The sequence below is a fragment of the Mugil cephalus genome, chromosome 9, assembly GCF_022458985.1.
Source record: "Mugil cephalus isolate CIBA_MC_2020 chromosome 9, CIBA_Mcephalus_1.1, whole genome shotgun sequence".
Lineage (NCBI taxonomy): Eukaryota > Metazoa > Chordata > Actinopteri > Mugiliformes > Mugilidae > Mugil > Mugil cephalus.
In genome coordinates, this window is record NC_061778.1 from 12,377,285 (window position 1) to 12,393,047 (window position 15,763).

At 46.1% G+C, this 15,763-nt stretch overlaps 1 protein-coding gene across 2 annotated transcripts in view; it reads left to right on the top strand.

Annotated features, from left to right (window-relative positions):
- Positions 1 to 14,112, top strand: part of npas1 (neuronal PAS domain protein 1) — a 35,591-nt gene extending 21,479 nt beyond the window's left edge. Inside the window, exons 5-12 of one of the 2 annotated variants that reach the window (XM_047595180.1) lie at positions 869 to 958; positions 7,797 to 7,971; positions 8,122 to 8,234; positions 8,668 to 8,864; positions 8,996 to 9,102; positions 9,293 to 9,440; positions 10,590 to 10,702; positions 10,809 to 14,112. In XM_047595180.1, coding sequence (XP_047451136.1) covers positions 869 to 958; positions 7,797 to 7,971; positions 8,122 to 8,234; positions 8,668 to 8,864; positions 8,996 to 9,102; positions 9,293 to 9,440; positions 10,590 to 10,702; positions 10,809 to 11,911 — 2,046 coding nt within the window. In that variant the 3' untranslated portion in view covers positions 11,912 to 14,112. The remainder of the gene's footprint in view (positions 1 to 868; positions 959 to 7,796; positions 7,972 to 8,121; positions 8,235 to 8,667; positions 8,865 to 8,995; positions 9,103 to 9,292; positions 9,441 to 10,589; positions 10,703 to 10,808) is intronic. The other variant, XM_047595181.1, reaches the window with a different exon arrangement.
- Positions 14,113 to 15,763: the final 1,651 nt, after the last annotated feature.

The following is a 15,763-nucleotide window of genomic DNA, read 5'->3' on the forward strand; positions in this document are numbered from 1 at the left end:
TATGATTCTCCCCTCCCAGCTGTCCTCCCGCAGTAATAGCCTGATAATTGCACTTTAGTTCTCCGACATTCAGGCGGCTGGTTTCTCCTCGCCGCGACACACGACGCCCCACACCCCGGCCACACATTTGCATACTGGATGTGTCAGTTGCATAAATTACCACCGCCACTTTAAGCACTAGGGCCGCCAAAATAGCAATCATTTTTTCTAGAGCAAAGTGGCCCTGGTCTTTGTGCATGCGCGTGTGTGTGAGGCTGAGGATTCGTGGGCTCACTCCTGGACGCTTGTTATGACGATTAATATTATTCTCTGAAGCAGTCCCCTCTAATGGGCTGGCTGTATACCTTTCACTTCTCATTAGAATCACTGCAGGCTGTAATGACTCCGGCTTCTATGTGCGTCCGCACCAATGTGTGTTTATGACTGCCGCGACTGGACATCCAGGAAGAGGCTTTGACTCTGAGTTTATTACAGTGTGATTGAAACAGCCCGGCTCTATAAGCTCAGTTTCTCATATCTCTGATCAATTTGTTTACGTGTGCTTGCGAGTGTTTTTTCTGGACGCGGTGTAACATGTGGCAAATCTGCCTCTGAGTGTTTGGCGATGCAGGTCTCGCTCACAGCTGTTGTGTGTAGCCGCGGCTCGCGTCCATGGGAATTGTTTCATGTCTCTTCACATTTATGCACGTGTGCCGGTGTGCCGGTGTGCGAGGCGCGCCCGCGAATTGAGAGGAGAGGCCGAGGGGTGACGGGTTGTTTGTTCTCTAGCTCATTGTAATTTGTTCGATACACACTAATTGCTCTAATTTGTCTGTCTTGTTTGCCTTTATGTGTGCGTGCGTGTGTGTGTGTGTGCGCGTGCGGGCAGTCTCTAGATGGCTTTGTGTTCGTGGTCAGTCAGGAGGGACGCTTCCTCTACATCTCAGAGACAGTTTCTATCTACCTGGGACTCTCACAGGTAAGACGACCTCATCTCACACACACACACACACTGGAATATTCCTTTGTATACGAGTGCATTTGCACACACGTGCCTGTCTTCTTTCTGCTTTCATATCCTCTCCCAGGAGTGAGTGTGTGTGTTTGTGTGTGTGTGTGTGAGTGTGAATATCTTTGACTGCACTCTCCGCGCTCATCTCTGGAGTGCAACTCTCACAGGGCCAATGCCTCTCCCTCTCTGCCTCTACCTCTCTCTACCGCCCTCTCCCACTCTCCAGGTGCTCACCTCTGTTGATTGCCTGTGGCCTCTTGTACTGTGAATGTTAAGTCCTGCCATTTTGCCCAGATGCATAAATAATAACAGTAATTACTGGCCCAGCAATCAAAGTGTCGCCCCAGCGCGCAGGGCCTGTCTAGGGGAACAAATCGATAGGCATCTTAAAAGCCACATTGATTGTAGGGAGGGGGAAAAACACCAAGGGGGATGGGAAGATAGATAGAGACAACCGGAGAGAGAAAGAGAGGGGGAGGAATGGGAGGAGAGGTGTGATAAGAGGAAGATGTTTCAAAGTAAGAAGAATAGGTAGAGCACAGAAGAGAGGGCGAATGAGGGAAGTTAGCGCAACGGTACCAGCAGTAATTGAGTGTATTTAAAGTGTAGGTTTACCGTTATTGGGGGCTATCGTCGGGGGTTAAGTGTAAGTTTTTCTTCCGTCGCATGCCCTGCGCACATTTAAATGTGATCCAGCAAAAGCGAAATCCGCAGTCTCGGTAAAAATGAGTTGTAAAAAACATGTGCGAGCAGACAAATCAAATGTGTGTTTTCAAAAGTTGCGGTCATTTAGTGTGAGCTGTGATGGCAGAAGTGGAATTCTTCAACCCAACTGCTGAATCCTCATGTTCTCTTCAGCTGTGCAACTGTGGATTTTGAGCTGATTTTATACTTACACACATTTAATACCGGGTGTCCTTCGTCTTTTATCTACAGCAAATGTTTAAAATATTGCTCACTATTCATTCACAGTCGTGACTACGATACAAAACGTAACTTGCCGTTACCTACTTTGCAAGCGAGATGTCTTTGTTACTAAAAGTTATTCTTTAGCTTCAAAGGTAATGTTGAAATCCAGTAGTGTGCTTTGGTTGAAAGTTTCAAGACTGTTTGACCTTCAGCCACACAAATGTTAGCCATGTTTCCATTTCGAAGTATTGCATTAGACAAAAATCCAATGTTCTCAAAGCTGCAAAAAATAATAATACCACTCGATCGAGGTACTTTTTTCCCCCCTTTTTTAATTAATGTGCTCAATGTGAGGCAAAAACCTCAAACAAGTTGTGAACATTGACTTTTTACAATGCTGGACGAACCCTCCCTGGTGCCATCGATTCCTGAAGAGCTGCTTTGAAGCCCAATGTGGGTGGCACCGGCCGTCACCACCGTAACAGTGACTGTGTCTACATAACTGCCTTGATAAAAAATGGTGCATATAAAAAAGGTGGAGCCTTAGCAAAGCTGAGACAATATTCGCCTGTCGCTTAATGTGGCCCTTAATTATGCATAACTTTATGAAGTTATATAATAAGTTCATCCCCATACGGTAGTCGCGAATGGGGAAAATTAGCTATAAACCGACTGTAAACTTGCTTATTTCCGTTGCAAAGTTTTGCTTTTTAACATGGAGGTATTTGCAACCAGCCTCAACCTCGAGTGGCCATTGAGGTTGAATAGTCTCTCCCATGTGTATGGAACCTGTTCTCGTTGTATGGTTCCTGCTGCATGATCAGAATCACTGCATTTTATATACATTTCTGTGAAAGGCAGACCAGCTGACATGAAAGAATAACTTAAACTTTGACAAATGAAAAATAAAACCTCTCTCCAATCGTTCTCCGTGGATTTCTAAAGGCATGTTTCTTCTTCTACAAGGTCTTCTGTTGACTGGGAAACTTTTGTTCCTCTGTTCCTTTGTTCCTCTTCTTCCTCTGCTGTTTATTACTGCCATGCATTGTATAATATATGTCACCACCTTCTAATGACAACACGCTACCGGTTGAAAGTTTTAGAACGGCACCCAGTGTCCTCTGGTATAGTTGGTCTGGGTTTCGTCCTATAGCAAGATAATGACCCAAAACTTTCATCCACACTATACCAGAAATACTGCAGGATAGAAACAAGATGGAAGGCCTGAAAACATGGAGTGGACTGATAAATATTTGGTTTCAGGTTTGATTTTAGAAAGAAAGAATGTCATAAAATATATTTACATGTTAAATCAGCCCAATATGGTTAGTTTGAACAGTTCAAGGTTTATATATATTTTGGGTTATATATTGATTCCTTTATTATTATTATTATTATTATTATTATTATTATTTTAACTTCACTTGTTTATTTGTTCTGTGCTTTCATTTCAGAGTAAGATATTAAAGTGCACACATTTCAAAACAAAAGAAAGAAAGAAATATTAGTGTTCTAAAACTTTTGCCTGGTAGTTGTGGTCTTTGTAGATAAAATTACATCACAGCAAGAGACGAGGGACGATAGCGCTTTCCAATGACTCTTTTAATGCGCGTATGGGGGTTCAGATATTTTATTAAGTGTGACACAAAACTGTGCGTGTTTGATAGTCAAGACAGGCCGGATAAGCATTGTTCTGAGCTGCAGAGGAGTCATTTGAGGCTTTGCAGGAACACACATAAACGTGCGCTCTCGCTCTCAAATGTAAGAGCAAAGAAAAGAAAAAAAAAATTAAAGGATAACCAGCGGACAATGAGAGTGGTGGCAGCTAGAAGACAGAACAAAGAGGAAGAAACAGAGAGAAGAAGACAGACAATTACGAGAGAAGGAAAATAAAGCAGAGGAAAGGGAGACAGTGGTAAAGAGGAGAGAGCGAGTCTGAGAGTGTAAATAGAGTTTAAATGTGCAGTAGGAATGAAATTCGCCTTGGGATTGCCTAGGTAAACAAGACAGCCGAGGCTTTGGTGGAGATGCTAATAAAACAGAGCTGTTCTTATCAGCAGAGCAGATGGCCTAACCCATCACATCTACTCAAACAGGCCTAAGCCATCAGCATTCTAATGAAATTATTTATGATCGAAGATTACGCTCAAAACCTTGAACATACAACGCTACGTTTACCTCCTGGAAGAGATGAGAGCAGGCGGGGACAGAGGAGGTTTATGATCAGAAAGAGACAGCCAGAAAGGGCAGATAGAGTGAGTTAGGGGGATATATGAGCGGGATTATGTGGTGTGTTTATGGACACAAACAATAAGAAAGAGAAACCTACAAAAAGAGCAAAGGGAAAGGTGGGGGGGGAGAGGACAGCAACACTTGGGCAGACCTGGTCGGCGAGTGGAGGCGGACACAGGGGAGATGGGAAGGACAGACAAACAAACGATGTTCTGAGTGAAAAAGTATAACCGGTGGTTTGTTTTAGAGGGCATGATGCCCCTGTGGACTGCCCCTACCCTGCATCTCCTGTCCCCCCCCCCACCCCCTCCATCTGACCCTTCCGCCCTGGCTTACACCCTGGGCCGCTCCCCTGACAGTGGGGTTTCTTAGCCGGCTTAGTCCAGGTCAGGCACCTTGACCAAGGGCACAACCCGCCGTCCACTCCCCTGGCGCCTGCAGGTGTAATTTTTTTATTTATTTATTTTTTTTCCTCTCACTGGTTCTCTGGGCCGGAAGCACGGGGATAAACCTGGGCACGCCGTATAGCGGATGCAGGGGGGGTGGAAGAAATACGGAATGGATGGAGGGACAAAGGGTGGAGAAGATGAGGAATTGGACAGAGGAGAAAGAACAGAAAGAAGTGAGACTAGTGGCCTGGAGGAGGGGGAAAAAAAGGGATAAATGGGGTAAAGAGAAGGGAGGAAGGATGGTAGATTGAGGGAGGAGAGAATTGATCTGCGAATGGTTAGTATGCAGCCCCCGCTCCCCCCCTCCCCGCTCTCCCCCCTCGCCCCCCTCCCTCCTTCTCTCCTCTCCCATCAGTCAGCGAGGGCTGAGGGCTGAGAGTATGTTGTGGACCACTGCCCGGATGCCTCATACATATTAAAGCCCCCTGCTATTATTTATATCATGTCTCTCCTTCCCCTGCTCGCTGCCCCCCACCCCACCCCCCACCCCCCATCCCCACCCCACCACCATACATACATGCACGTGCATATCTACACACACACACACACGCACGCACACGCAGGAATGCACTGACAGACAACTGCTCACACAAACAATGACACACAATGACACGCGGAGACATAAAAACACAGAGTCTAGTCACATACGCGGGGGGAAACGGGAGGCGTGCCGTGCGCCCGCATACGCGCACACTCACACACTCACAAACGCTCGGAGACATTTGAATGATCTCGGTCTCTCCTCACGTCTCCCCCTCGCGCCACATTCTATACCTGTTTTTATGTCTGAGCCTGACTCATCCTCTCAATCGCTCCGTCTCTTTCTCATCTTCTCATTTCTGTCTGATCTTTTTTCCAATCCCTCCCCCCCGCCTGTGATGGAGTGATATTATTCGGATAGGTCTTAAGCCCGGTAAAGCCCATAAGGACCTGTTTGTCTCTCTACCTTGTTCTCCAATACCACAGGGCCCGGGGATTGTGTCTTTTCTTTTCAAATGCCTGGTCCAGTGTTCTGGGCAGAGGTAAATGCAAAAGACAATTTGTTTCGGAGAGGAATTGCTACTCACGTAATCCAACTTAATCCTGTGTGGACGGACGGACAGAATGATAGATAGATAACTCTTGAGATAACTCATATCATAAGTAATAAAAGACGAATCTTAAAGGGAGGTTCATCCAGAATTTGCGAAGCCAAACTCTCCGTCGTTATATTTGCAACATGTTCGGCCTCTAAATGTGTTGATGCCGACGCTTAATTTTAAAACATTAATAAATGAGTCAGTTTTGATGTACGAATCAAAGGGATGCAGCAGAAAAGTAATTACACTGCAGATCTTGTATCTGCATACTGATGGGAAGAGGCAGCAGAGAAAAACTGTCGATTCGGGATGTTTTTACGTAACCGACTTAACTCTCGTGATGCTCACTTTTAGGCTCTTAAACATACCCATTACACCCAGAATGAAATGTTTCATGAAACGAAAAAAAGATGTATTTAATGTGAGCTTATAGCTAGTGGAACAGTGCGGGATGTTGGGCTACACACGTAGCACCCTCGCTTGTTTTTAGATCAGGACGAGACATACGAGAAGAATTAGAAGTCACAGTGTTTGGAAGAAGAAATGTAAAGTTTCCAAACACACTTTTATTCTACCATACCACTCGGCCGGCTAATACCAGAGCCACTCTTTAACAGCAACAGTCATTTGAAATTTCCAAGTTCAAGATAAGTTTTTAAAAACATGTCAAGATTTTAGACATTTTAATATGAAGACTTTAAATTATTTCTTGGCCTAAAGCAAGAAATTAACAGTGAACACAGGGATGCAGGGCTAGAACATTTGATATGAACTCTGTTCCGGTTGTTTTTTTTTATTATTATTTAGCATATTGGCCCTCCCTTTAGCTGTATTTATTGACATGAACTTGTATATTTTTTTGCTATATTAAATTGCATATTCAACTCTCTACTCAAGCCAGTGTGGGGACCCAGTTCTTGTTTTATAAGTTGCGTAGTCTGTATCCAGAACCATGTGGCTCCCATCAAATCTTGAATTTGGTGTCATGTGTATTACACGTGGCCCAATTCCAAAAAAAAAAAAAAGAAAAAAAGAAAAAAGGGGCATCTCCCAAGAAATTAAACCCTGCGTGTCAGGGATAAGATACTCTATCCCTTCTATCATCCTCTCTAACTCAGCGGGGTTTCCTCCATCTTTCCCCCCCTTCCCGTTCGCTCATCGCCGATCGCTCTCATTCCCCCTGCTCCCCCTGCCTTCCCCCGTTCCCCTTCTTCCTCTCCCTGGCTGTGATGTCCTTGAGGGCCTGCTGAAGCTCCCATAAAGCCTGCAGTAAATGGCTCTAATCCGGTAATAAATGGCTGTGTCCTACAGACAAGGGTGTGAGGCTGCTGCAGCCACGGCTTTATCAGATGGAATGGTATTGGCACACACACACACACACACACACGCGTGGACGCACACACATTCACAGATGTAATAGAAGCTGCATAGATGTGTGTAAGCATGCATGCCCCCCACCACCGCCACCGCCACCCCCCTCCTTTCCCCCTTTCTGTTTCTTTCTCTCACACGCACGCACGCTCATTTATACAGCTTCAGATTGAATCACACCTTCTCCGATTGTGCCGGTTTTATGGATGCCATGCAAGAGCAGCGCCATTATTACCTTTAAATGATTAGAGATGCGACTATGATGCATTATGATGATAGGATCATATAGAGCCGTATGAGCTGTTGCACTCCTCTTTATGCCTGCCGGGATAGACTGTAACTGAATGAAGCAGCAGGGAGGGACGCGGGGAATAAGAAGAATAGTAATGTGACCTTTGGAGATAGTTGGAGTTCACCTGTTTTTAATCAGCAAATACAATTGATTTTTATCTGCCCCGGTTTTATTTGTGTAGTACTGTAGTCACTTGGTCCTCCGAGACTGGACTTTAATGTATGTGTCTGTGTCTGTGTGTGTGTGTGTGTGTGTGTGTGTGTGTGTTGGTGGGTGGGGCGCGGGTGTCTTACAACCTCCACATTCCTTGTTGAGTTGTAACCTGGAGCGGCGCTTTCATTTTCCTGTCATAACGTGTATTGATTTTTCCTGTGTGTGCGTGTGTGTGTGTGGGCTCCAGTGTGTGCTCGCTCACGTGTAGTTATTTGTGCCCTAAGCGTCTGGTTTTGATCGGCGTACGCGCGTCTCTTCAGGTGGAGCTGACCGGCAGCAGCGTGTTCGACTACATCCACCCGGCGGACCACGTTGAGATGGCCGAGCGGCTGGGGATCAGGCCCCACCTGAGGGCCGAGGCCGGCTGCCACACGGGCCCCGAGAGCGCCTCCAGCTCCGCGTCCACCTCCTCCCTTGCTGGTACCCCTGAACCCGGTACTACTGTGGTGTCGATTACTCAATCATTAGGAAGAAATAAAGAAAGAACGCAGAGAGAAATAGAAGAAAGTCTGTCGTCTTCATTCATTCATTCTGATGAATTCTGCAAAGTAATTCCGCTTCCTTTCCGCGTCTCACCCCGAGCAGCACCTTCCAGTCCTCACTCTCCGGCCGATGAGCCTCCCGACCGTGGCTTCTTCATCCGCATGAAGTCCACGCTCACCAAGAGAGGTCTGCATGTCAAGTCCTCTGGATACAAGGTAACTGAGAAAATAATTTGCCATAATTTGAAAACACGTCTCGTATTACGCGTGCTTTCGGTTTGCCTCCTTGCTCACGGGGCCATACAATAACAAGCAGACCCTTGTCATTTTGTTTTGTGCTGCCGGTGTTTCATTGCGTCGTCAAGTTGGTTGTTTTCTTTATGTTTTATGGCCGTGACCTTATTTCACACCGAACCGCCGCACATAACGCAGTTAACTGCCCTCGCTGCTGTAACACCACAGCGGGCTGCATGCTTTGGCTCTAATATGAATTGTTTTTATGTCTAATGCACACTGCGGAGTTTCCTTCCGTTTGCCATCATATTTTTAGTTCTTTAATTGTCTTGCACTTCCACCAAAAAAACTACTGCTTTTCCGTCCTCTTGCAAAATCGTCTTTGTGTGTAAAAAATTACGGCTCTGCCTCTCAGGTGATCCACGTGACGGGACGGATCCGCTGCCGCCCTGCTCTCGTCCCGGGCTCCACGCGCTCCACGCGCCGGCCGATGGGTTTGGTCGCTCTGGCGCACACTCTCCCGCCCTCCACGCTGAACGAAGTCCGCATGGAGAGCCAGATGTTTGTCTTCCGCGTCAACATGGACCTGCAGGTCACGTATTGTGAGAACAGGTGAGTGTTTTGCGTCGTTTGGTGTCATGCATTAAGTCTTGGTTTCAGCGCCGATACGTTTTAGAACACACAACTACCCCGATTTAGATGCTCTCTTTTTTTTCCCCCCATTTTGCTGCATTGCTTTAAAGGATTTCAGAGTACATGGATCTGACCCCAGCCGAGGTGGTGGGACACACCTGTTACCATTTCATCTATGTGGAAGACCTTGAAAACCTCCGACAGAGCCACGAGGACTGTGAGTCACACCCTTAAGCATACATGGAATCAATTCCCACACCCTTTATTCTTCACACTACCTCAACTCCAAGGAGAGCCTGTTGACACGTCCCCCTGTCCTGATGTGACAGGCGCCCTCTGCTGCCAATATCGTGAACTGACAATCCAATAACATCCTTTTTCCGTGCCTCTCCCCTCTCTTCGCTCAGTGCTGAGGAAAGGCCAGGTAGTGACGGGTTACTATCGCTGGCTTCAGAGGAGAGGAGGCTACCTGTGGATCCAGTCCACTGCCACCGTCTCCATCAACCACAAAGCCCCCCACGAACGCAACGTCATCTGGGTTAACTATGTCCTGAGGTGAGCGCAGCTGCAACGGAGCCACGGTCTGTTATCCAGGAGTGCTGATATGAGCCCAGTTTATATACGCAGGCACCCAGCTGTGCAGCGAGATCCTTTGAAGGGATAGATGATGAAATGTGGTGGGATTACTGAGATACTGAGTCTCATTGCTTCCGACACGTGAAAAAAAGTTGCGCTCGCAAACCAGGGACATCAAAGCAAAGCACTTTACTTTTTGCGATCATATTTGAAGGTGTTTTTTTTTCCACATAAATGTTCAAATATTTAAATTTGTCTTATATGTTTTCTCATAAATCGCTGACAAATTTTACAATTACTTTCACAGAACCCGCATTTAACTGATCCTAACTGGGCAGCGAAATGTTAATTTTTTATATTTCAAATAAAATAGTTATCAAATCTCTTAATTAGCAGATACGATTTTATAATACTGATAAAAGACATTTAAACCTATTTGGATCTTGCTTTCAGTCTGAACACCCCTTATAGGTAATAATATTGCTTTTGCTGTCGTTTTATATGTTTATCACATGGGCCGTGATAAAATATGCTTAGATGCACGCACACACACACACATAAGCAGACATCAGAACAAAGTGTGTGCACGGCAGCAGAGCCGTCAGACAAAAACAAGAGGAGGAGGCTGAATTTCAATGTTAATTGGACTGAAGCTATATAATTACAACAAATGGATGTCAGAATTTTGGGGCTGAATGGTGTTTTAGTTAATTAGCGCTGTAATTACAAGAGCTCATTAACTTCCCCAACAGCCTCCTGCTTGTCTGAGCTTAACAGTGTATAGGTGGGCCGCTGAGTGTGTGTGTGTGTGTGTGTGTTATGAAGGGTGGGGTTTGCTTATGTGTCTGTTTGCCTATGCGGTAGTGTGTATACGTGTGTGTGTTGAGGGCTGTTGGAATGTCTGGGTGTGTGTTAGGTTCAGGTTAGAGGGGGCGCGAGGCGGTTTGGCTATCGGAGGTTGTTATTAGGATGATTATATGTTGTTCCCGTCTCTAAGTATTCACTCCAATCAGCATAGCACTAGTGTTTTTTAAGTGTAAGTGGTTTTAAGTGGTAGATGATCATTTACGCATACGTCCACCTTTTTCTCCCTCTCTCATTTTCACTTTTTCACATCTGCCCGTCCAGTCGAACAGAGTTGCCCGACACTCCCCTGGATATACTGCAGCTTCCGGAGAGCATAAGAGCCGAGCGACTTCGAGTTAGCTCGTCCCCCGCCGACAGCTCCCCGCAGGCCCGAGGTACTACAGCGTGCACAGCGCTGCCTTTCCGTGTCGTCCGCCAACAAACAGAAACGCCCCCTATATGTCTTCTAAAAAAAAAATCTTCATCTTCCTTCTCTCTCAGGATCACAGCCGGGGAAGAACTCAGCGGGGAAGGGTGACCCTGATTCTAAAGGCAGGGAGAAGTTTGCGGCCACCGCCGTCCAATCGGAGGAGAGGAGGAAGCGCCTGCTGAGGTCCGACCCCGAGGGCGCACCCCCAGAAACCCGGCGCAGGCTGGAGGAGCTCCGTCATGCAGAAGAGAGCGTATCGGCCTCGTCGGACCTGGCGAGCGAGAGCGAGGCGGACGAGGAGGAGGAGGCCGAGTGGGACCAAGGGGGAGACAGCGACAGATTGAAACAGGAGGACAGCGGGGGAGGAGGTAAACAGAGTAGAGGGGGAGACACCCCGACGAGAGGCGAGAGAGGGGGGAGAGTGCACAACGGCCGGGCTGTGATCCAGCAGCTGAAGAGTGTGGTGGCTCCATCTTCCTTGTCTGGCAGCCCCAGCATCAAGACTGAACACGAAGCCCTGAACACGGGAGGGCGCTGGGGGTCACACACACAAACCTCCGTCTCGCACGCACACGCCTCCCAGCCCTCGCACGCGCACACGCCTTCCAGCAGCCTCAACGGCGACAGCCCCACCACCCCGATCCCGGACTCCTCTTCCAGCAGCGAAGCCCCCCCGAAAGGCTTGTTTACGCCCCCGTCCCCAGCTTTGTCCCCGGCCATGTCCGTGTCCTCCCCGCTGCCCCGCGAGGAGAGGGCGGTGAGTCGCAGCGGTGGCGGCGGCGGCGGTGGTGGTGGTGGTGGCGCCATTTCAGGTAACGGCCCTGACTTTGAGCTGCTGCAGAGACTGGCTGCGGGCGGCGCAGCGGGGCGGGTCCTCTTCCACCCCCTTGCCCTCGGCCCGCAGGGCCCTCAGAGCCTCTACGCCCCGAGCACTATCCGCTACGCTCCACCTGAGCTGCCCCCCTCACACCACCACAGCACGGGACACAGCGATGGCCTGCAGCTACGCTCGGACCACCACAAGGGACCCCCACCTGCCTTCTTCCCCCACCTACAGCGGCTGGCCGGCCTGCCACCCTTCAGCGGTTTCTCCCCATCCGACAACCCTTTCTCCTCCGGCCTGCCCTTCTGTATGAATGGACTGAGGGGGGCTGCGGGCACGGAGGAGGACTGATTCTCTGAGGGCGAGAGAAGAAAATAAATACGAAGAACGGAGCAAAGTGACAAGACAGTAAGAAAGACATTGAAAAGGGCAGGAGAGACGGAAGTGGCAGGACATTAAGCCTCTGAGGACGTGACTAATTGGACAATGAGTTGAATAACTGCAATCTGAAGCGTGTGGCAAGTCACTGCCATAGGAATCCATGTGGACAAGTGACAGTGACTCTCAGAGAAAATGGGACATGGAAACTTTTGACATAGTTGTCCCTAAAGACTTTTCGTCTCTACTACAATAATGAACTCTGCTCTGTGTCTTTCTCTAGATGACTGTGTTGATTTATGTGTCTCTTCCACTCAGAGAAGCCATATTGTATATAGAGACAAAACCATGAAGACCCTCAGCTCACGCCCTCGTTACCGTCCCTCCAATTAACCCAATTAACCCTAAAACCAGTAGAAAGAGATGGACACTTGTCTGTAGGAAGGAAAGGGACTTTGAAATATACATTTTTATTATTGCAGTATTATTCTTGTCATCTCTTCCACTGGGTGAGAATTTGGTTAAAGGGATTTCCCTTCAGATAGACAGAGACCGCCTTCTGGTGTTTTATATTGAGACTGAAAATAATAATGAATAATAATAATAATAATAATTAAAAAAAAAAATCCAAGTATTCATTTGTCAGCCATACTTAAAGCACACTGTTGGGACAAAACTATGAATAATGTCGTCCCGGACATTCCATTATATATAAGGGATGAAAATGCAATGCAGAAAGGATGCTATGTCTGTGGTTTGATTGTAGGAAAGTGATTTGTTTTAATTAAAAGTATTAATTATAGTATATTCTGTATGATGCTGCAGATGTGTTTGTGTATGAAAGCCATATTCTTGTTTGTTATTTTTTTTCTTTCTTTTTTTTTTTTTTTCACCAGATGATACAGATGGAAGAACGGTGTAAAAATGTGTCCAGACAGACAGAATAACATTGTTTTATTGGATGGACTGTATCATCCAATTTTTTTTTTTTATTCCCTATAAAATATGTTTCTGAAAATGTTTTCTGAGGGGGAAAAAAATGGTGCAGAGCAGAAGTGTTTGAAACCTCTGTCTTTTATTTTCTTTTTTTTCTGAGCACTTAACTGAAATTTGTTCTGGTGTGAACTCAAAGCACTTGATGTGGGATCCTGTTAAAACAGAAAAGAGAGCGAGGGCAGCGGCGTGGTGGAGGGGAAGAACGTTCATTTTAAAAAAAAAAAAAAAAAAAAAAAGATAACCGAGACCTGAGACCTCGTACGGTCATTAAAACACGACCAGGAGAGGTCAATAAAACAAAACAGAATTATTCTCCCATTGATTTCACATCCATTTCTGGAGTTTTAAATTAAAAAAGTGGGCCTATTAAACACTTTAAATTTCAGTTTGATGCGGATTCCTCTCAGGACTGGAAAAAAAAACAACAAAACACTTAAAATGAAATAACTTGCTTGAGTCAAAAGCATTGTATTGGTTATTTAAAATAACGACTGTAAATGTTCATTCTAAAATATAGTGACACCGCCAAGCACAGTATTAAAAACATTAAATAAAAATGTGTGACAAGAGTAAAATTTAAACAAACGGGGATATAAATTATGAGAAATGAACTTCAAATTATTTGGCAGCACTTATTTTGTAGAGCCTTCATTCCACATACATTTATATAATCTGTTGAGTTTTTTTTTGTTTGTTTGTTTTTGATTTCAAATTGAGATCACAGTCTAATCCGAGGGCTCAGATTATGTGAAAACTTCTCATGTTCTGATGTCAAAAAAAAAGAAAAAGAAAAAAGCATTTCTAATTGGGCTCAGATCTGGTGTGTGCGCTACACAACCGTACCCTAACACATGTGAGCACGCACATTCACGGAGACGTTTACTGGTATAATACGCGTGCGTGTGTAGGAATGCGTGTGTTTCCACGTGCAAGAGTGTGTGTGTGTGTATGTGTGTGTGTGTGTGTGTGTGAGTGTGTGTGTGCGTGTATTCTTTTTTTTTTATTTGTCGTTGTTGGATTAAACAGCTAACCCGTTGCCCGTCACTGTGAATCTAACGTTATCCTTCCATCTTTGTGAATACTCCACCCGCTCATCAAATAAAATGAACAAATGTAAAAAATAAAACAGTGATACAGATGATGATAACAATAAAATATTCCAGTAGAGGAGCACACAACTCCAGGCTTTCTGTCGTCTCTTTCTTGCCTTTCTTGCTGCGAGCACGTGCACTTTGAGCAGTTGAGACGTATGAAACCGTACGGCCTCTTTTTAATTAATCATGATTTGTGATTCACATACGGTCGATCCTTTGGGATATTTTTTAAACATAAACAGGTTTGTTTCACATTCTTATTTGCATACAGCTCATTACACACACACACACACACATAAATATATATATATTAGCCGCCATCACTTTCTTACATGCATCTTATTAGGCAATCATTAATATTAAAAATATTTAGCAGGATTCTGTGCGGCTTCTGCGAATGAGGAGACGAATCTCTGGTGCGGTAGCAAATATTTAGGTTTCTTGCTGCAAAATGCATTTTTATTTACATTGTGTCATCACCGGAGCATAGAAATATTCGAAGAAGAAAGAAACAGCATTAATCCTTAATAAAAAAAAAAGTAAAGCCTGCTGCAGGTGAGATCTGGAAGGACATCGTTTGAGTGGGTGGGATTCAGCAAAGACTTAAAGTGGTTTAAAATGAACACTAAAGCAGAGAGTACATGGACAGAGTCTCACTTATGAGAGAGACTATATGCAGGCGTGCATCAACACTCGCGTGTGTGTGTGTGTGCGCGCGTGTGTGTCGGCGGTTTGCTCGCGTGTCTGCACGCGTGTGTGCATCTCTATGAATTTGCGAATGCGTGTGTGTTGTCTGAAGCAGCCCCAGGGAGGGGCTCTGACATTGAAGACGGGTTAAATCCTGTTTTACATTCAAGTGGCAGGCCCTAGTTCATTAGAGTGAGGATCATTCCTCCTCAAGACCAAAGGAAGCGCATACTAAACAAGAGCAGTTGTTGGGGAGAAAATGCCATTGTACGTGCAAAACCGTATGTACTGTATAAGAATGTGCTCGCGCGCGCTGCACAATAGGCTCCCTTCTTTATCTCTTCTTTAGCGTGGAGTAACATCTTTATACGGCAAAGTAAAGGTGCGGCTTTTACAGTCGAAATCTATTTGTGGGCGCGCCTGTGTGTGTGTGTGTGTGTGTGTGAGCATAAGTCGTGGCAGCTCTCCCGACTGTCTTCTACTCAGCCTGTCATTGAGTCACCCATATGCCCTCTCTGTCACTAACTTTGATGGCTTATCTTACCCCCTGAATTAGAGTCGTGCTCCCGGGGGAAATACCTTAGCACATGTAAATGCATTTGAAAGAGCGAAAATATGGGAAGGAATAATAGAGTGAGGGATGGAGGGAGGCGCCCGGGCCGCTTGTGCTCGACTCGCTCTTACCTTCATCCCTCCTCACCTACAGTACATCTAACATTTTCATCTTCGTCTTTGTTTCCCAACAATCTCCTCTTTCTCCTCTCAGCCAGGAGTAGACCAATCCATACTTAATGCGGTTCTCAAGGCAGATCCTTTGATCCGTGCGTATGGCATTTAACACCTGAGAGCAGATGAGCGCTCCCTGCTGAAAATAAGCAGAGGTTAGGACTCTGACTTGCAGCTAGATGTGAAGCCGAAGGTTTGGAGATGTATGAGGCTGGACTTTGGGCCGTGTTTTGGTTTCTGTAGCCGCTCGGGGTCTGGGGTGGATGGTGTTTGTCAGGGAGGGCGCGTCTCCTGCCTCTGGGCGCCCTGCCCTTTAGACGCG